The sequence below is a fragment of the Phyllobates terribilis genome, unplaced genomic scaffold (genome assembly GCF_046119375.1).
Source record: "Phyllobates terribilis strain yellow unplaced genomic scaffold, ASM4611937v1 Scaffold_4__5_contigs__length_816908805, whole genome shotgun sequence".
Taxonomy (NCBI): Eukaryota; Metazoa; Chordata; class Amphibia; order Anura; family Dendrobatidae; genus Phyllobates; species Phyllobates terribilis.
In genome coordinates this window covers 326751716-326773062 of record NW_027362764.1, presented here as the reverse complement: position 1 = coordinate 326773062, position 21347 = coordinate 326751716, and the positions used below count along the sequence as shown (strand labels likewise).

General features: G+C 44.4%; 1 protein-coding gene across 7 annotated transcripts in view; it reads left to right on the top strand.

Moving 5' to 3' along the window:
- Positions 1-21347, top strand: part of LOC141265383 (triple functional domain protein-like) — a 1868493-nt gene that overhangs the window by 275179 nt on the left and 1571967 nt on the right. For all 7 annotated transcript variants that reach the window (XM_073678400.1, XM_073678401.1, XM_073678399.1 and 4 more), the window contains one exon: positions 9873-9995. In XM_073678400.1, coding sequence (XP_073534501.1) covers positions 9873-9995 — 123 coding nt within the window. The remainder of the gene's footprint in view (positions 1-9872; positions 9996-21347) is intronic.

Sequence of the window (21347 nt, the reverse complement as noted above, 5' to 3'; positions counted from 1 at the left end):
TATTCTTCCCCAGATTTCATATCAGGTTTCATTGGTACTTCAGTGTGTACCAATCACGGTAAACCAGATCTTAAGCCCATGGTTACAAAGGTCACCACAAGACACCAATGAGTGTATTCAAAAAAACACTCCTTTTCAAAACCTCACTACATACTCCCCCAAACAACCACCCATGGGTGTGGTGAATATTCATGGCCTTTAATAGCGGGCACGCTAACAGCTGAGCGCAGCAGGAGCTGTGCTGTATCTACAGCGTGCTCGCTATTAGGGGGAACGAATGGTCACTGCTCCCCACGCACGCATATCCGGCGTGGAGAGCAGTGACTCTTCCGGCACAGACGCAGCGCTGGAGGAGTGAGGAGGTGAGTATGAAAGTTTTTATTTTTTTTCTGTGCAGTGTGACGTGGATCAGGGGATGCCAAATATACCAGGATGAGGGGGCCATACATACAGGGATGAAGGGTGACAGTGCCATACATACCGGGATGAGGGGGGGCCATACATACCGGCATGAAGGATGAGGGGGTCATACATACAGGGATGAAGGGTGCCATACATACCAGGAGCCGCGCTGCGGGCACAGTGTGCCGGTTATTAAGGAAAATTAATATTCACTACTCCCCACTCCCATGGGCATCGAGAGCAATGAATATTCATTTTCTCTAGTAGCGGGCACAGTGTAGGCCGCAGCAGGCGGCTGCTGCCTCCTGTGCGCCGCTACTCCGCCACTGTCGCTTCCCCCATCACCCACAGCCACAGTATTTATGTATATCTGACTATAAAACGCACCCCCCGCTTTCCTCCAAAATTTTGGAGGAAAAATGTGCGTCTTATAGTCTGAAAAATACGGTATATAAAGCCAATTGGCAAATGTAACAGCAAAAATGAATGAGGGTAATAATATCCTGGATATGTCAATATAAAATATACTGGAATATACCAGTCTAGACTATTTATGAGTGTACATCAGAGTGCAGAAACGATAAAGGTAATAATATCCTGGATATACACTGGAATACACCAGTCTAGAATACATCAGACTGTACATCACAGTGCAGAAATGAATGAGGGTAATAATATCCTGGACATATCAATACAGAGTATACTGGAATACATCTGTGGGAGTATACATCAGAGTTGGATGAAATATGGAGACTTATTCCGTCGAATAAGTGTAATAATAATGGCTGTATACAGGTAGGTCCATATATATTTGTACAGACAACATTTTTCTAATTTTGGTTCTAGACATTACTACAATGAATTTTAAACAAAGCAATTCAGATGCAGTTGAAGTTCAGACTTTCAGCTTTCATTTGAGGGTATCCACATTAAAATTGGATTAAGGGTTTAGGAGTTTCAGCTCCTTAACATGTACCACCCTGTTTTTAAAGGGACCAAAAGTAATTGGACAGATTAAATAATTGTAAATAAAATGTTCATTTCTAGTACTTGGTTGAAAACCCTTTGTTGGCAATGACTGCCTGAAGTCTTGAACTCATTGACAATCACCAGACGCTGGGTTTCCTCCTTTTTGATGCTCTGCCAGGCCTTCACTGCGGTGGTTTTCAGTTACTGTTTGTTTGTGGGCCTTTCTGTCTGAAGTTTAGTTTTTAACCCTAGAACGCATACCTGGGGCCTCACCCTGTTAATTGTTTTCTGTTTTCTGCAAGATTACTTTAGTTAGAATTTTGAAACTCTAGGTATTCCTCAGGTATATAGTTGTTTGTCATTTCCAGTTGTTCATTTATTTATTATTTGCACACGGGCCTAAAAGGCCCCAGGTATGTGAAAGTGTGGCTTTTTATGGTCATGCGTTCTAGGGTTAACAAGTGAAATGCCTGCTCAATTGGGTTGAGATCAGGTGACTGACTTGACCATTCAAGAATATTCCACTTCTTTGCTTTAATAAACTCCTGGGTTACTTTGGTCGTCGTTTCATACTACAGATGGACTATGACCCAAAACATAAAGCCAATCAGTTTGGCTGCATTTGGCTGGATCTGAGCACATAGTATGGCTCTGAATAAATCAGAATTCATTCGGCTGCTTCTGTCCTGTGTCACATCATCAATAAACACTAGTGACCCAGTGCCACTGGCAGCCATGCATGCCCAAGCAATCACACTGCCTCCACCGTGTTTTACAGATGATGTCGTATGCTTTGGATCATGAGCTGTACCACGCCTTCGCCATACTTTTCTCTTTCCATCATTCTGGTAGAGGTTGATCTTGGTTTCATCTGTCCAAAGAATGTTCTTCCAGAACTGTGCTGGCTTTTTTAGATGTTTTTTTTAGCAAAGTCCAGTCTAACCTTTTTCTTCTTGATGCTTATGAGTGGCTTACACCGTGCAGTGAACCCTCTGTATTTACTTTCATGCAGTCTTCTCTTTATGGTAGATTTGGATGTTGATACGCCTACCTCCTGGAGAGTGGTGGTCACTTGGTTGGCTGTTGTGAAGGGGTTTCTCTTCACCATAGAGATTATTCTGTGATAATCCACCACTGTTGTCTTCTGTGGGCGCCCAGGTCTTTTTGCATTGATGAGTTCACCAGTGCTTTCTTTCTTTCTCAGGATGTACCAAACTGTGGATTTTGCTTCTCCTAATATTGTAGCAATTTCTCGGATGGGTTTTTTCCTTTTTTTGCCGCTTAAGGATGTCTTGTTTCACCTGCATGGAGATCTCCCTTGACCTTATGTTTACTTCACAGCAAAACCTTTCAAATGCAAGCAGCATACCTCAAATCAACTCCAGGCCTTTTATCTGCTTAATTGAGAATGACATAACGAAGGGATTGCCCACACCTGTCCATGAAATAGCCTTGGAGTCAATTGTCCAATTACTTTTGGTCCCTTTAAAAACAGGGTGGCACATTTTAAGGAGCTGAAACTCCTAAACACTATATCCAATTTTAATGTAGATACCCTCGAATGAAAGCTGAAAATCTGAACTTCAACTGCATCTGAATTGTTTTGTTTAAAATTCATTGTGGTAATGTCTAGAACCAAAATTAGAAAAATGTTGTCTCTGTCCAAATATATATGGACCTAACTGTATATTTGCTGAATGTTATACTCGGATGGTCATACAACAGTGGGCCCATTGTATAATAATTTGAGTAATTCTTATATAGTGTAAGAGTGAATTTATTAGCTCTGATCTGCACACTGACAACTGTTGGAGGTGGCGGCGATGAGCATGTGCGGTTGCGCCCGAGTGGAAGCATTTGCAGAACGGACAGATTGCGGTAACACATGACCCGGAGACCCCTAGAAGGAATTCTTCTTATTTTTTTTACATTTTTTATTTTTTTTTCTTTATTATTTTTTATTTAGTTTTTTTTTTTTTTTTGCCGTGCACTGCATACGGACTCTTTAACTATGGGGGTTGATTGTCCGGAGAGTATGTAGTGAGGTTTTGAGGAAGAGTGGTTTTTTTTATTACACCCATTGGTGTCTTGTGGTGACCTTTGTAACCATTGGCTTAAGATGTGGTTTGCTGTGATTTGTACACACTGAAGTACCAATGAAACCTGATAAGACATCTGGGGAAGAATATGATAAAAGCCACCATTGGTACTTTGTTTTGATGTAGAGCAGTGATTGGCTGAATGTATAAATGTGTATGATTGGCAAGCAGGAGTGAGCCAATGGGATGCAACATTGTTCTCTAGAGTGGAGTATAAGTGTGAATTATAAGTACCAATGGGAAATTGGTACTATGTACTGATCTTTGCCATCTATTGGCTGAATGTATAAACCTTTGTGATAGGTAGTTGCAAGTGTGCCATCAGAACCAAACCTTTAACCCCTTCGTGACCGGAGCATTTTCCGTTTTTGCATTTTCTTTTTTTGCTCCCCTTCTTCCCAGAGCCATATCCTTTTTTTTTTCATTCAATATGGCCATGTGAGGGCTTATTTTTTGCGGGACAAGTTGTACTTTTAAACACCATTACTGGTTTTATCATGTCGTGTACTGGAAAACGGGAAAAAATTCCAAGTGCGGTGAACTTGCCAAAAAAATGCAATTCCACTTTTTTTTTTTTTTTTGTTGTTGTTGTTGTTTTTTTACCACATTCACTGAATGCTAAAACTGACCTGCCATTATTATTTTCCAGGTCATTACAAGTTCGTAGACAATAAACATGTATAGGTTCTCTTTTATTTAAGTGGTGAAAAAAAAATCCAAAGTTTGCTACAAAAAATAAAAAAAGATGGCTCCATATTTCGAGACCCTTAGCTTCTCCATTTTTTGGGAACTGGGGCCAAGTGAGGGCTTATTTTTTGCGTGTCGAGCTGACGTGTTTATTGATACTATTTTGGGGCAGATGTGATATTTTGATCGGCCGTTATTGCATTTTATTTCAATGTTGTCATGACCAAAAAAAACTTAAATCTGGCGTTTAGAATTTTTTTCTCGTTACTCCATTTACCGATCGGATTAATTTTTTTATTTTGATAGATCGGGCGATTCTGAAAACGCCGATACCAAATATGTGTATGTGGTTTTTTTTTTGGTTTTTTTTATTTGGAATGGGGCGAAATGGGGATGATTTAAACTTTTATATATTTTTTTATTTTTTTCATATTTTTAAAAACATTTTTTTCCACTTTCTGCAAGCTTCTATAGTCTCCATAGGAGACTAGAGGCTTTTGTTGTCTGATCGGCTCTGTTGCACACAGGCGATGAGCAGATCGCCTCCGTGTAGCAGAAATGCGCATGTGCTTTGAGCGCCGACCACTAGGTGGCGCTCATAGCAAGTGAGACATAACAACCACAGGGGTCTGCTGCAGACCGCGGGTTGTCATGCTAACGCATTGGTGACCCGTGATCACTTGGCGGGGTCACCGATGGGCGGGGCTAATGCCGCACTTCCGGCGCGGCAATGTTAAATGCTGTTGTCACAGATTGACAGTGGCATTTAACTGGTTGACTGCCGCGGGTGGATCGAGATTCCATCCGCGGCTGTTGCGGGCACATGTCAGCTGTAAGAATCAGCTGACATGTGCCCGGTTCAGTGCGGGCTCTGCGCCGGAGCCCACGCTGAACCAGGGGTTATGGCCTGGGGCTAACTAATGCACCCCATGCCAGTAAGGGGTTGAAAGTTCAAACTATCCATGTGCTCACTTATATAGCCTCAATCCCCTGATGACGCCAGTACACCTGGTGAAACATGTTAAGGAGGCTTTAAGGTGCTTTTAAATGTGTCAGTCAGCAATGTATGAAAACTATGTAGGATAAGTGTAGGTTGCGGCCGCACATCAAGTATGTCCTGATACTCTTATATGAGTGATGCTATTTGGACAGACTATGAAACAGTGATAGATAGGAGACCGATATAAGGAGAGATATAATAGATATCTGTCACTTTGCACTGCTGACTGCATGCTGGTTTTAATATGTTCCTCTAATAATTTAATAGTAATTAACAAAAGTTAAACTTAGTCTTTAGTTTATTTGCCTATGGCAATTTGTAATTGTTATATAGTTACAGTACAATGACTGCATGAACAGCATTGTTTAGAGTGGTATATAGCCAATATCCATGGACCTTCCCAGCCTAGTATTATCAGCCCCCAGCTGTCTGCTTTGCCTTAACTGGTTATTAAAAATAGGGGGACCCCGCCTCATTTTCTTTTGGCTCCCTCCCTGTTTAACAACCAGCAAAGGCAAAGCAGACAGCTGGGGGCTGATATTAATAGGCTGGGAAGGTCCATGGATATTGTCCCTTTCACAGCATAAAAAGACCATCTCACAGCTGTCTGCTTTCCTTTGGCTGGTTACAAAAATAGGGGGACCCCACATCATTTTTTTAATTTCTTTATTTTACACAATCCTTACACTAGTCAGCCGATGGCGGCGCCACCTGTAATCGGCGTTTATACAGGTCGGGTCACATGTTGCGCCGGCCTATTATAGCCATGCCAATACTTGGCATAGCTGTGATGTCTTTGGAAATGCCCACAGGCTAAAAGCTTGTATATTGGCTGCGCTGCAGCCTTTCAAACGACTTTATTTGGCACTGAACCCAAACAGTAAAATAGACTTCCAGGAAAAAATCTGTGTTTGGAGTTCGGTACCTGACACTAGGTGTCTGGTACGAACCACAAACTTTACAGTTTGAGTTCTCTTATCCCTACTGAAGATTCTTGATACCCTATCAGACACATCTTTGATTTGGGCACCTGGAAGACAAAACATTTCTCGTGAGGTGATGTCCGGTCAGCAGAAAGTGACTTCTGTTCCTCTCAGTAGGAAATCTTCTTCGACCGCCACTCTCCTTTTCTTCTTCACTACAGCGCTTCTTTTTCTCTCTTGAAGAGACTTCTGATTGCTTACTTGAGTGTTCATTTTTAATGTGCATCTTCGTAGTTGTCCTGCTTTTTCTTTTTTTTTTAATTTTCTGCAGGAACACTGAAAAGTTCTTCTCTTACAACACTGAAAAGATTCCTCTCCTCTGTCAAGGAAATCCTCAATGTAGTTATTCTCTCCTGAAGACTTTGCACCTTTTCCTCCAACAGAGTCACAAGCTTGCATTTCTGGCACGTAAAGTTTGTCTTTTCCTCTGAAAAGTCTGTAGACATATAGCACATATTTTGTCTCACCTTATTTGTAATCTCCTCTATGTTGAACAAAACGAATTGTTGAACTGTTGTAAAGACTTATCGGATTTACGATTTACGGTTTTATACGCTCTATTCAGCTACACTGAAAGATCTTTAGACTCCAAGCGAGTCTTCATAATTCCCAGAATGCACTGTAAATATGCAAATTACCTTACAGTTGCAATTCCTGGTTTGTGTCTGGTGGAGTTGTTTACCATCTGGCCAAGATTACACGTGACAACTTCTTCCAGCCCGGACTCATCTGCACTGATTACGACAAAGACACACATGATTTCACATTTCCAGCATCGTCCGCATCTATTCCAAACCTGCACAAACTCCTTATCGTGCTGATACCCCAATGCTTAGCTGCTGCTGAATGTGTTTTTATTACTTCTCCCTGTTCAGCCCCCTCTACACAATATGATGCCCCAAAACTGTATAGTAGCTCCCACACAGTATACTGACCCCCTTGGTAGCCCCCAAACTGTTTGATGGCTCAACACTGTATAATGGACGATAGCTGCGCATCAGCCATGTTACAGTTAAAGTACAGTAACTCCTGGCATATTCCTCAGGGCATGGGAACTGGGGCAACTGCACTCACTGCCCCCCGGTAGCTACGCCACCGCTGCTGGTTCTTACTAACTATATGTCCCAATTACTGATTATACATTAACTGCTAAGTTCATTATTATTTGGCACAGAGTAAGACTTATTTCAAATACTCCTATGTATTTTCTTCCTGGGAAAATGAAAGAACTTGCTAGAAAATTTCCTAATGCAGGCACCAAAGTGAGTTTCTACTGAATCTAAGGAATTTATTGCATACTGCAGATAACTCTTCAATATATTTGCCTTTAAATATCCACAATAAAACATGAGCAGTAGCCGAGTAGAAAGTGCCATATTGTAACATAGCTTCTTATTGTAGAAACATGTGCAGGTCAGCTGGTGACAAATAACATAAAGTTGCTGGCCATGTTCAGAGTGCTGACGTTGCTATGCTGGTTCATAGTCATTGATTGCTTCTTACCATTGACAAAGCTCCCCCTGACACTGTCTGCACACAGTTTGGGAGATGCATAAACTGGCTGTTCAGCATTCCAGCATAAGACGATGAATTGAACCAAAGAGTGTCTTGGTGTTACACACGTGGTTGTGGAACCACTGTGCCCGGTCCAGGGAGAGCCTGGAGGGGGCATAACTAAGCAAACACCTGATCCTTCAGTAGAGCTCCTGATGGTGTGGTTAGACCTGTGCCCAGGTGGATGCCAGGTTCTACTCCAGGACAGACCCTGGAGCCGTGGCAGCTGACTCCCAAGGGTCCAGGGAAGCAGAACCTGCAAGGAACTGGAACACAAGGGAACGTGCAGCTGGTAGACATAACAGGCATCTGTCAGGAATGAACAGAAAGCGCTCAGGAACGCAAAACGGCCTCAGGTACCTGATCACAGGTGCAAGTTCAAACTGGACTGGGGAGAGTAGTGGTATAGGTAATGACCAGATGGATCAGGTTCAGGACTTAGTAGCGGAAGGATGAACTCAGGAGCAGGGTGCAGCAGGGTAGGCAGGATCTGATGCAGGCAGGACGGACATGCTCAGGTTCAGATAGAGCACAGGTATAGGGACCTTACAACCTGGTAGCAGGAAACTGACTGAATTTGCTAAGGTACCTCCCAATATCAGAAGTCTCCCATCTATTGGCTGGGAGTGGTTTCAGAGGCGCTTGCACAGGTCCTTTAAGAGCAGGTAGCATGCGCCCTGAGCACTATGCCAAGAGACCTGAGTGCCGTGCACAGGTCCTGGAAGGAAGCAGACTCAGAAGGAGTTCAGACAGGTAAGTGAATGCCGGCGACCCTGCAGAGAGGGGGAGATGAATTTGTGCAGTGGCGCCGGCGCTGTTCTAACAGGTTTCAAAAGAAGTTTAGAAAAGAAAAGCCCTAGCAAATAATTTATTTTATCCCCTTGCTTACCAACTGTATTGTCCTTCACAACTATTGTGTCAATAAAAATTTTGCTTTATTCACACTGGACCTTTTTCGAAGTTTTCTTCCTTTTGGGTTGGCTATTTCATTCGATGGTCCATTTCCATATGTGTCTGCAATCGGGTTATCACTTGCAATCGGTACGCACACATGTGCCTTTTAATGATATATAAATATACCCGCTTCTTTTGACTCTTGTTTATATATATATTTTCTAATTAATTTAACAAATCTGCTACTTCTTACTCCACTGCTGAACCAATCTGTGATGGGGCAGGGCTAAAACCATGTTATGAGAAAAAGTAAACTAAAATTACGATTCTGATCACAATCATAATTGTACTGCACTGAAATGGTAAATCAATCTATTTCCTTTAAATGCCCAAATTTATCGCAAGGAAATATTGTGGTACAATCTCCTCCACCACTAACCGTGGAAATGCATATAAAGCCCTCTCTCGATAATTTTTCTCTTCTAGGCCCCCATAACTACAATAGCGCTGCTATTAAAGAGGTTGACTCATGACAGACGTTTAGGACTAGTCTGCAATGGCTAATAGGTGTGGTCTATAGAGCTGGTACCATTATTTAACTGCTGAACAGGGATCCTTTGTTCTGACTGTTTTTTTTTAATATGCAATAACAGTAGATGTGGCCACACATGTGCCAGCTTGCTCTATTCACTGGTATGAGATTTTTAAATGCTGCCAAGAAAGTGCACTGTGTTCTCAGACCTCCCATAGCAGAGAATGACTGGAAGTGATACAATCTCAATCATTGGTCACCTGACTAGGCAGCCAATTCAGCAATCAAGTGACAGATGACTGGGACGTCATTACTTCTGGCCCCAAAGGAGACCACTGGAGCAAGACTACCAGAGATGTTAGGGATTGGAGTGTTAAATAACAGTTATTTCTCTTCTTTTATAACAATCCTTTGACTGCTCAAATTTTTGAAAAATCCTAATAAGCTCTTTTAAAGTTGCCATGTTCATTGGATGAATGTCAGACAAAACATATTTTAACAAGAGTGACCATTTCATGTGCATTAGGCCTCCACACTCTCCCATGATGGCAAATGTTGAGGGAGAGAAGAAAAAGGCAGTGAATTTCATCATGTTGGATTCCTTTGCTCTAAACTGATATCAGCCTCTATCACATTAGCCTGGTTGCAAATTAGTTCTAGCAACTGCGCAAGTTTGTGGGGTAGTTGTTTGCAAAGGTATATAATGAATTTGGCTAGCCCTAGTAACATTACTGTATGTTTGCTTTCTTTAGATGTTTGACTGGATTGCACATAATAAAGGACTATTTCTGACAAGCTACTCCGACATAGGCATCGGCCACAACAAAGCTCTGGAGCTTCAAACACAGCACAATCATTTTGCTATGAATTGTATGGTAAGCTGCCATCACCCTTTCCAAATTTGATTTGGTACCTGCTAAGAGCAAATGTGATATACAAATTTAGTTTATTTATGTATGGGTAAAATTATCTCAGCCTTCAGTTGTATAATATTCGGGCATAGTACATTACTCTAAGGGTATGTGCGCACGTTGAGTATTTGGATGTAGAAATTTCTGCACCATTTCTTGGCAGGAAAAACACAGCATGCAATACACCTGTTTTTGCATGTGTTTTTTTTTTACTTGTGTTTTTCAAGCATTTTTAGACAGCAATGAATGCTATTAGATATAGATAGGTATATAGATAGCTATAGATAGATGGATATTTAGCAGATATATACAGTACAGACCAAAAGTTTGGCCACACGTTCTCATTTAAAGATTTTTCTGTATTTTCATGACTATGAAAATTGTATATTCACACTGAAGGCATCAAAACTATGAATTAACACATGTGGAATTATATGCTTAACAAAAAAGTGTGAAACAACTGAAAATATGTCTTATATTCTAGGTTCTTCAAAGTAGCCACCTTTTGCTTTGATGACTGCTTTGCACACTCTTGGCATTCTCTTGATGAGCTTCAAGAGGTAGTCACCGGAAATGGTCTACCAACAATCTTGAAGGAGTTCCCAGAGATGCTTAGCACTCGTTGGCCCTTTTGCCTTCACTCTGCGGTCCAGCTCACCCCAAACCATCTCGATTGGGTTCAGGTGTGCTGACTGTGGAGGCCAGGTCATCTGGCGTAGCACCCCATCACTCTCCTTCTTGGTCAGATAGCCCTTACACAGCCTGGATTTGTGTTTGGGGTCATTGTCCTGTTGAAAAATAAATGATGGTCCAACTAAGCGCAAACCGGATGGAATAGCATGCCGCTGCAAGATGCTGTGGTAGCCATGCTGGTTCAGTATGTCTTCAATTTTGAATAAATCCCCAACAGTGTCACCAGCAAAGCACCCCCACACCATCACACCTCTTCCTCCATGCTTTACGGTGGGAAGCAGGCATGTAGAGTCTATCCGTTCACCTTTTCTGCGTCTCACAAAGACACGGTGCTTGGAACCAAAGATCTCAAATTTGGACTCCTCAGACCAAAGCACAGATTTCCACTGGTCTGATGTCCATTCCTTGTGTTCCTTAGCCCAAACAAGTCTCTTCTGCTTGTTATCTGTCCTTAGCAGTGGTTTCCTAGCAGCTATTTTACCATGAAGGCCTGCTGCTCAAAGTCTCCTCTTAACAGTTGTTGTAGAGATGTGTCTGCTGCTAGAACTCTGTGTGGCATTGATCTGGTCTCTAATCTGAGCTGCTGTTAACCTGCGATTTCTGAGGCTGGTGACTCGCATAAACTTATCCTCAGAAGCAGAGGTGACTCTTGGTCTTCCTTTCCTGGGGCGGTCCTCATGTCAGTTTCTTTGTAGCGTTTGATGGTTTTTGCAACTGCACTTGGGGACACTTTCAAATTTTTCCCAATTTTTTGCATTGACTGACCTTCATTTCTTAAAGTAATGATGGCCACTCGTTTTTCTTTACTTAGCTGCTTTTTTCTTGCCATAATACAAATTCTAACAGTCTATTCAGTAGGACTATCAGCTGTGTATCCACCAGACTAGTGCACAACACAACTGATGGTCCCAACCCCATTTATAAAGCAAGAGATCCCACTTATTAAATCTGACTGGGCACACCTGTGAAGTGAAAACCATTTCCGGTGACTACCTCTTGAAGCTCATCAAGAGAATGCCAAGAGTGTGCACAACCCACCAGCATATTATAAAATTACACCTTTTAGTGCTTCCTATATGGAGCTTATTATTCAGCTTTCTATAAAGCTATTAAATAAATAAATGAAAAGAACAACATGGGGTCCCTCCTATTTTTTGTAACTATGAAAGTTAAAGCAGAGCTCTTATCAGGCTGGAAAGGCCAAGGTTATTGGGCGCTTCCCAGCCTAAAAATACTAGCTCGCAGCAATCCCAGAAGTGGATCATCACATTAGATGTTCCAATTCTGTTGTTTCGCCTTGGCTCATTCCTATGCTTTGGCAATCGTGTTAATAGTGGTGCTTGGGATTGATGTAAATTGTGAAGTGGTCAAAAACACATGAAGCCCTGGTGCTAGTAATGGAGAGGTGTCTAACTCATGTAAAAAAAATAAAGGAAAAACACACAAAAAAACACTTTATTGAAGTAAACACTCTGCCACACTTTCCATCGTTCACCTATTTATTAGCAAAAAAAATTTCAAGCAGGTCCACAAATGGAAACCTGAAAACATACACACAAATACACTGAGAAATAAAAAAGCCACTTTCCATCATTCACCAATTTATTAACCCAAGCCGGTCCGACGTAGTTCACAGAATCCAACGTACAAAGCCTATGGAGCCTCTTTCTGACACGCTATAGGCTTTTGCAACAGCCAGTTACCGGTCACCGCACCCATTGTGAGACTGTATGCAGGTACAATGGGCCCTGGGCTCCTAATGATGAATGACAATGCTAGGTCTCATGTGGCTCGAGTGTGTCAGCAGTTCCTTCATGATGAAGGCATTGATGCTATGGACTGGCCCACCCGTTCCCCAGAACTGAATCCAATCGAGCACATTTATACATCATGTCTTGTTTCATCCACTAACGCAACGTTTCACCACAGACTGTCCAGAAGTTGATTGATGCTTTTATCCAGGTCGGGGAGGAGATCTCTCAAAAGAACATCCGCCACCTCATCAGGAGCATGCCCAGGCATTGTAGGGAAGTCATGAAGGCACCCAGGTCACACACTCTACTGAGCCTCATTTCCTTGTCTTGAGGCATTTCCATGGAAGTTGGATTAGCCTGTACTTTGATTTTCCACTTTGATTTTGAGTATCATTCCAGATCCAGACCTCCATCTGATATTAATTTTGATGTACTGATAATTTTTATGTTTTATAGTTCTCAATGCATTTCACTATGTAATGAATGAAGATTTGCAATGGGAATATTTCATTCAATAATATCTAGGATGTGGTATTTTAGTGTTCACATATTTTTTTGAGCAGTGTATATGTAAACACAGGTGTCGGGATGCAACGCACAGAGATCACGAGGTGGAAACATTCAGGGATTGATATAACTCAATTTATATACAGCAATGATTTTAAATAATTAGTGTTAGTAACAAGGCAAATCAAGAGTACAACTAATAATAATAGCCTTGGAATAGCAAAGAAAGTCTTTCGCTAATTATAATGATTTTCTATCGTTGACAATTCTTTTGCTTTCCCCATGACTCATAATCCAGAAATGTCGGTGGCTGAATGAAAGATGCAAGAGTCTATCTGGATCCCAGAAACTCACTCAGCTTTTATGCACACACACTGATTACAAGCAAACAGGTCACAGGTGAGGATCTTACCTTGAGTAGCCATTCAAACCCATTTGTGTCAAATTCTGAGCATGTTACCAGGCCAAAATCACTAGGGTATGTGAACTTTTGTTCACGGTTATTTGGATGTTTTTGGTTGTCATTAAGATTTAAAAAGAGAAAACACAGTAGTTTGACAATAAATGGCTTCACCCAACCAATAACCATGAGTGGAGAAAAAGGCCAAGCAAGCAAAAATTCTGCCGGGGTATGTAAACTTTTGAGCACAATTGTAATATATACAATGGGGGAAAAGAGTATTTAGTCAACCACCAATTGTGCAAGTTCTCCTACTTAAAAAGATGAGAGACCTGTAATTCACATCATAGGTAGACCTCAACTATGAGAGACAAAATGAGAAATTTTTCAAATTTTGGTGGAAAATAAGTATTTGTATCAGTTACAAACAAGCAAGATTTCTGTCTCTCACAGACCTGTAACTTCTTATTTAAGAGGCTTCTCTGTCCTCCACTCATTACCTGTAGTACTGGCATTTGTTTGAGTATAAAAGACACCTGTCTACAACCTCAAGCAGTCACACTCCAAACTCCACTATGGTGAAGACAAAAGGGCTGTCGAAAGACACCAGAAACAAAATTGTAGTCCTGCACCAGGGTGGGAAGACTGAATCTGCAATAGGCAAGCAGATTGGTGTGGAGAAATCAACTGTGGGAGCAATAATTAGAAAATGGAAGACATACAAGACCACTGATAATCTCCCTCGATCTGGGGCTCCACACAAGATCTCACCTCGTGGGGTCAAAATGATCTCAAGAACGGTGAGCAAAAATCCCAGAACCACACGGGGGGACCTAGTGAATGACCTGCAGAGAGCTGGGACCAACTTTACACAGGCTACCATCAGTAACACACTACGCCGCTAGGGACTCATATCCTGCAGTGCCAGACGTGTCCCCCTTCTTAAGCTATTACATGTCCGGGCCCGTCTGAAGTTTGCTAGAGAGCATTTGGATGAACGAGAAGAGTATTGGGAGAATGTCATATGGTCAGATGAAACCAAAGTAGAACTGTTTGGTAGAAACACAACTCTGCGTGTTTGGAGGAGAAAGAATGCTGAGTTGCATCTAAAGAACACCATACCTACTGTGAAGCATGGGGGTGGCAACATCATGCTTTGGGGCTGTTTCTCTGCCAAGGGACCAGGACGACTGATCCGTGTACATGAAAGAATGAATGGGGCCATGTATCGTGAGATTTTGAGTGCAAACCTCCTTCCATCAGCAAGGGCATTGAAGATGAAACATGGCTGGGTCTTTCAGCATGACAATGATCCCAAGCAAACAGCCAGGACAATTTAGGGGTGGCTTTGTAAGAAGCATTTCAATGTCCTGGAGTGGCCTAGCCAGTCTCTAGATCTAAACCCCATGGAAACCCTTTGGAGGGAGTTGAAAGTCCGTGTTGCTCAGCAACAACCACAAAACATCACTGCTCTAGAGGAGATCTGAATGGAGGAATGGACCAACATACCAGCAACAGTGTGTACCAACCTTGTGAAGACTTACAGAAAATGTTTGACCTCTGTCATTGCCAACAAAGCATATCTAACAAAGTATTGAGATGAACTTTTGTAATTGACCAAATACTTTTCTAACAAAATTTTAAAAAAAAATATTTCTAAATCAAGCAATATGATTTTCTCTTTCCCCATGACGGCACCATGGAGAGAGGGGATCCGCCCTTCAAGGACAGGAAACCTACAGATAAAAAGGGCGGCACCTCTCTCCCGCATCAGTTGGTTTCCTGTCCTTGACAGGGACCTACGGATGAAAGTTCCTGGAAAGGAATTAAGAAAGAAAAATGAGACTTACCAGGCCCGGCCAGTCCGGTTCAGGCAGCGGGAGTTCCTAGCCTCAGCTGGTGTGGTGTCCTGCAGTGCCACTGCTGGGGTCAGCGGGCCTCTAGGGTGGCAGGGAGACGCGACACAGCAAGAAGCTGGTTCACTGCGGTCTCCAGTGGCGTCGAGGCCCAGGTGGTGAGTATGGCGGGGCTTCCGGGGCTCGGGTTAGTGAGTAGGCCTGAAGCCCCGGGGCCCGGGTCGGAGGCTTGCCTGGGCTTCGCGAAGCGCGCGCCGGACGACTGCCTGGAGAAGTCGGAGCGTCTGGGCGCGGCCGCGGGTCCCTCTGGGAGCGGCGCGTTCAAGTGCGCGCAGGAAACTGACCGCACGGGGGGGGAGCGCTCACCTCCCTAATGGTATACAGCGGTGGCCTAGAGGGGGGGATACACCTGATCGCGCAGGTGCCAGGCCAAAGGGGGGGGCGGACCCCTATAGAGTTTAAATGGCCAGGGAAGCACAGGGGAGCATTTCCTGACATTCTCTGCCACTCTACAGCTATGAGCGACCTGGAGCCTCAGGAGGTGCACCCCCACTCACCATCGCCTCAGAGGAAGCGTGTAAAAGGATCCTCCAGCGGCCCTTCACGGCAAGGTGATGGAGGAAGCGAGCGTTCTGGGAGGTCTTAACAACGTGGCAAGGACTCCAGCGCGGCGTCAGCCTCGAGGAAGGGCCCAGCTACTGGATCGGGTTCCTCTTCAAATCCGATATTCCCTCTTACTACTGGTCGGTAAGTGATCTTCGTGAAAGCTCATTTGCAACTGGAGACCCCCTCTATTTTCTTCTCAGGGAAAGAGTACGGGCAAATCCAAGCACAGGGCCTGCGCGCTTTGCGCGGCGGATCTGCCCACTGCATGGCAAAAAGACTGTGCAATTCATGCGTCAAGCAAACTATCTGTGAGGAAACCGCTAAGTTTGCCACCGAACTCAGATCCCTGATTAAATCTCAGGTGGAGGACACCTTTTAAGTCCCTGCAGAAGGGGGGGGAGACTAGGAAAAACTAGACACCTATCCCCGGTACCGGAGTCCAGTGGTTCAGACGAGGAGGGAGTAGTCTCCGATTCATCCGATTCATCATCTTCAGGGGACAGGGGTCATAGTTGTTTCCCTATAGATGGAACCGATAACTTGATTAAGGCAGTTAGGTCTACTATGGGGTTCGTGGATCCTCACCCTAAAAAGTCTATCCAGGACGTAATGTTTAGTGGCCTAGGACAGAAGAAAAAGAGATCCTGACCTCTTAATGACCAAGTACATTCTCTAATTAAGAGGGAATGGAGAAAACCAGAGAGGAAAGGGTTGTTGGCACCCAAAAGAAAATACCCCTTTGAGGACCCTGTGTGCTCCTTCTGGGTGAAGGCGCCTAAACTTGATTTCGCGATAGCCAAGGCCTCTAGAAAGTTTTCCCTGCCATTTGAGGACATGGGGGTGCTGAAAGACCCTATGGATAAGAAAGCTGACTCCTTTTTGAAAGGAGCTTGGGAGGTGGCAGGGGGGGGGTTAAAACCCGCGGTAGCAGCCACATGCACGGCCAGATCTTTGTTGGTCTGACTAGACCAACTAGAAGCGCAGTTGAAGGATAAAGCCTCAAGGCATGATATAATAGACTCCATCCCAGTAATAAAGGGCGCAGCGGCTTTTCTGGCTGACGCCTCAGCCGACTGTCAGGCTGGCAGCTAGGGCTGGGAGTTTTTCAAACGCAGCTAGGCGGGCCCTCTGGCTCAAATGCTGGCCAGGCGACCTGCAAACGAAGTCTAGGCTGTGCCCCATCCCGTGTGAGGGCGAATTCTTATTCGGGTCCACTCTGGATGATATCCTGGACAAGGCCGGGGATAACAAAAAACGCTTCCTGGTCCTCTCCGGTACTTCTTTTAGGAGATCTTTTCGGAGTAGGAAATACATGCGAAGGAGAACCCCCAAAGACCAGGACAGGTGGGAGGACAAGAGGCAGAGAAAAGCCAAGGGCTTTATGTCTAACAGGCCCCCTGGTGACAATAGGAAACCTGACCAATGAAAGGCAGCCCCAGGTGGAGGGGAGGCTTCTCCATTTCCTCCCAGCCTGGGAAAAAATATCAAATGTGCGCTGGATTTTAGACCTGATATAATCGGGACTAAGATTCCAGTTCCTCTCCACTCCCCATCCAAATTTCATAGTAACCCCCGTGAGGTCTTCAGGGGTAGAGCAGTTGGCTCTAGAACAAGAGGTTCTAGGCCTAGTGGACAAGGCAGTCCTTCGGGAAGTCCCAGCTCAGGAGGTATGCGATGGGTTCTACTCCCCTCTATTCCTCAGGAAGAAACCGTATGGAACATTCAGGACTATTGTAAATCTAAAGAAATTGAACAGAGTTCTGAAAGTTCATTCGTTCAAGATGGAATCAATAAAAACATCTGTGAAATTATTGTTCCCAGCCTGTTTTATGGCTGTCCTGGATCTGAAGGACGCATACTATCATGTCCCTATACACAGAGACTGCCAAAAATTCCTGAGGGTAGCGATACCGATAAGGGGCACAATAAGGCACTACCAATATACGGCTCTCCCCTTCGGGTTAGCAATAGCCCCAAGAGTCTTCACAAAGGTGGTAGCAGAGGTTATGGCCCATCTGAGGGAGAGGAACATCCTAATATAATAGTCCCGTACCTGGACAATCTACTTATCATAGGAAACTCGTTCAGCCATTGCAAGGACCATCTAGCATAAGTCATGGGTCCTTTGACGAGTTTAGGCTGGCTGCTGAATCTGAAAAAATCCAGGCTGGAACCAGTTCAAGTGCAAGAGTACTTGGGTATCCTGTTAGATTCAAGGAGTCAGGAATGTCGTCTTCCGGCAGACAAAATCCAAAGCATGATGGCCCGAGTGTCCTACGTGAAGAACCATCCCGATATGACGCTGAGGGGAGCAATGTCCCTCCTAGGCTCCATGACTGTCTGCATCCTGGGGGTCCGCTGGGCTCAGTTACACACCAGGGGCTTACAATGGGAAATCTTGGGGGTGGAAAGGTCACTAAGAGGTCACTTAGAAGGTCGGCTGACCTTATCAAAAACTTTGCTTTCCCTGACATGGTGGACAGAGGGGGACAATCTAGGCAGAGGCGTCCCATGGACAATTCCAGTATCTCAGATATTAACGACGGATGCAAGCCCCAGGGGGTGGGGGGCTCATCTTAACGACCAAGTGGCTCAGGGGGTCTGGTCGAAGGATCTGGAAGGGGTATCCTCCAACATGAAGGAACTCCTGGCGGTGAAGTATGGCCTCTTAGAATTTCTAGACACACTAAGAGGGCACCACATGAGTGTTTTCAGACAACAGGGTGGTGGCATACCTAAATCACCAGGGGGGTACCCGGTCCCATTCTCTTCTAAGGGTGTCAGGTTCCATCCTCCGGGTAGCAGAGAACAATCTAGAATCCCTATCGGCACTCCACATAAAAGGGACAGAGAATGTAACGGCAGACTTCCTGAGCAGGACCCAGCTGAGACAGGGCGAGTGGGAACTGAACCAGCTAGTGTTCGACAAAATCATGAGCGTTTGGGGGCACCCCTCCATAGACCTATTAGCCAACTGGCAAAACAAGAAAGTGGACACGTTCTGCTCAATCGACCCCAGGGGGAACCCAGCGGCGCTAGATGCCTTCTCGATCCCATGGAACCACCAGCTAGCGTATGCCTTTCCTCCGATTGCTCTCATTCCGGCAGTTCTGAGGAAGATCAGGGAAGACGAGGCAAACATGATCCTGATCGCCCCCTTCTCGCCAAGGAGGCCTTGGTTTTCCTGGCTAAAGATGATGTCCACCTCCGACCCCTGGGTCCTTCCGGAAGTTCTGGATCTGCTGTCCCAGGGACCAGTCCTTCACCCACAGGTAGCAAACCTGCACCTGACAGCTTGGAGTTTGAGAGGGCGCTCTTGAGGGATAGAGGGTTCTCCCCCAATTTAATCTCCACCTTACTGCAGAGTAGGAAACCCGTAACTACCAAACTCTACGGTAGAACCTGGAGAAGATTTCTTTCTTTCACGGGGTCGGAAGTAGTGTGGGAGGCCCCCATTTCTGCCATCTTGGAGTTTCTTCAAAAGGGGTTGGAGCAGGGGTTGGCCCAAGCACTCTGAAGGTTCAGGTGGCGGCGCTGGGAGCTCTATATAACTGTGACCTGGCAGGGGATAGATGGCTCTCCAGGTTCATCAGGGCTTCCCATAGGTCCAGGCCCATCCCCTCCTGGAATGCTCCTCCTTGGGATTTAAATCTCGTGCTTTCAGCTCTGACCAGGTGTCCCTTTGAATCTCTAGGGGACGTGTCTCTTAAAATCCTGTCCCTTAAGACGTCCCTTCTAGTAGCCCTCACATCGGCACGTCAGATTCGTGACATACAAGCCTTATCAGCAGGGCCCCCCTTCACGCAAATACTAGAAGATAGGGTGACACTTAGGACTGACCCAGCGTACCTTCCTAAGGTGGGTTCCCTTTTCCACAGGTCACAGGAGATCTCCCTCCCTTCCTTTTTGTTCAGACCCAAAAAATAAGGGGGAAGACGCCCTTCAAACCTTAGACGTCAGGAGATGCATTATACAATACTTAGAGGCCACACGAGAGTGTAGGAAGGATAGGTCTCTCTTTGTGTGCTTCCAGGGATCTCGGAAGGGACGGAAGGCTTCCAAGAGCACCCTGGCAAGATGGATAAGGGACGCCATCTCCCTGGCTTACTCCTCAAGCGGGGAAACCGCACCTGCAGGCCTAAAGGCTCACTCAACTAGGGCAGTGGCAGCCTCCTGGGCGGAGAAGGCTGGGGCTTCTATCGAACAGATATGTAGAGCGGCAACCTGGTCTTCTCCTTAAACATTCTTTAAACACTACCGGCTAGATCTAACCTCGTCTTCAGACCTTACCTTTGGCAGAAGGGTTCTGGAAGCGGTGATCCCTCCCTAATCTTGACTTCTCTGCAATCTCTCCGTGGTGCCGTCATGGGGAAAGAGAAAGACATAGTTACTTACCGGTAACGGGATTTCCCGGAACCCATGACGGCACCCGTAAATTCCCTCCCTTCACACATGGTTGCGCACATTTGTTTGTTGCCTTTGTTTAGTCACAGGGTGTGTCTGGCAAGCTCCTTTTTAAAAACAAACAAACAAAAAAAATAAAAAATATATATATATATATATATATATATATATATATATATATATATATATATATATACAGTACAGACCAAAAGTTTGGACACACCTTCTCATTTAAAGATTTTTCTGTATTTTCATGACTATGAAAATTGTAGTACATTCACACTGAAGGCATCAAAACTATGAATTAACACATGTGGAATTATATACTTAACAAAAAAGTGTGAAACAACTGAAAATATGTCTTATATTCTAGGTTCTTCAAAGTAGCCACCTGTTGCTTTGATGACTGCTTTGCACACTCTTGGCATTCTCTTGATGAGCTTCAAGAGGTAGTCACCGGAAATGGTTTTCACTTCACAGGTGTGCCCTGTCAGGTTTAATAAGTGGGATTTCTTGCCTTATAAATGGGGTTGGGACCATCAGTTGTGTTTGTGCAGAAGTCAGGTGGATACACAGCTGATAGTCCTACTGAATAAAATGTTAGAATTTGTATTATGGCAAGAAAAAAGCAGCTAAGTAAAGAAAAACAAAATGAAGGTCAGTCAGTCCGAAAAATTGGGCAAACTTTGAATGTGTCCCCAAGTGCAGTTGCAAAAACCATCAAGCGCTACAAAAAAACTGGCTCACATGAGGATCGCCCCAGGAAAGGAAGACCAAGAGTCACCTCTGCTTCTGAGGATAAGTTTATCCGAGTCACCAGCCTCAGAAATCGCAGGTTAACAGCAGCTCAGATTAGAGACCAGGTCAATGCCACACAGAGTTCTAGCAGCAGACACATCTCTACAACAACTGCTAAGAGGAGACTTTGTGCAGCAGGCCTTCATGGTAAAATAGCTGCTGGGAAACCACTGCTAAGGACAGGCAACACACAGAAGAGACTTGTTTGGGCTAAAGAACACAAGGAATGGACATTAGACCAGTGGAAATCTGTGCTTTGGTCTGAGGAGTTCAAATTTGAGATCTTTAGTTCCAACCA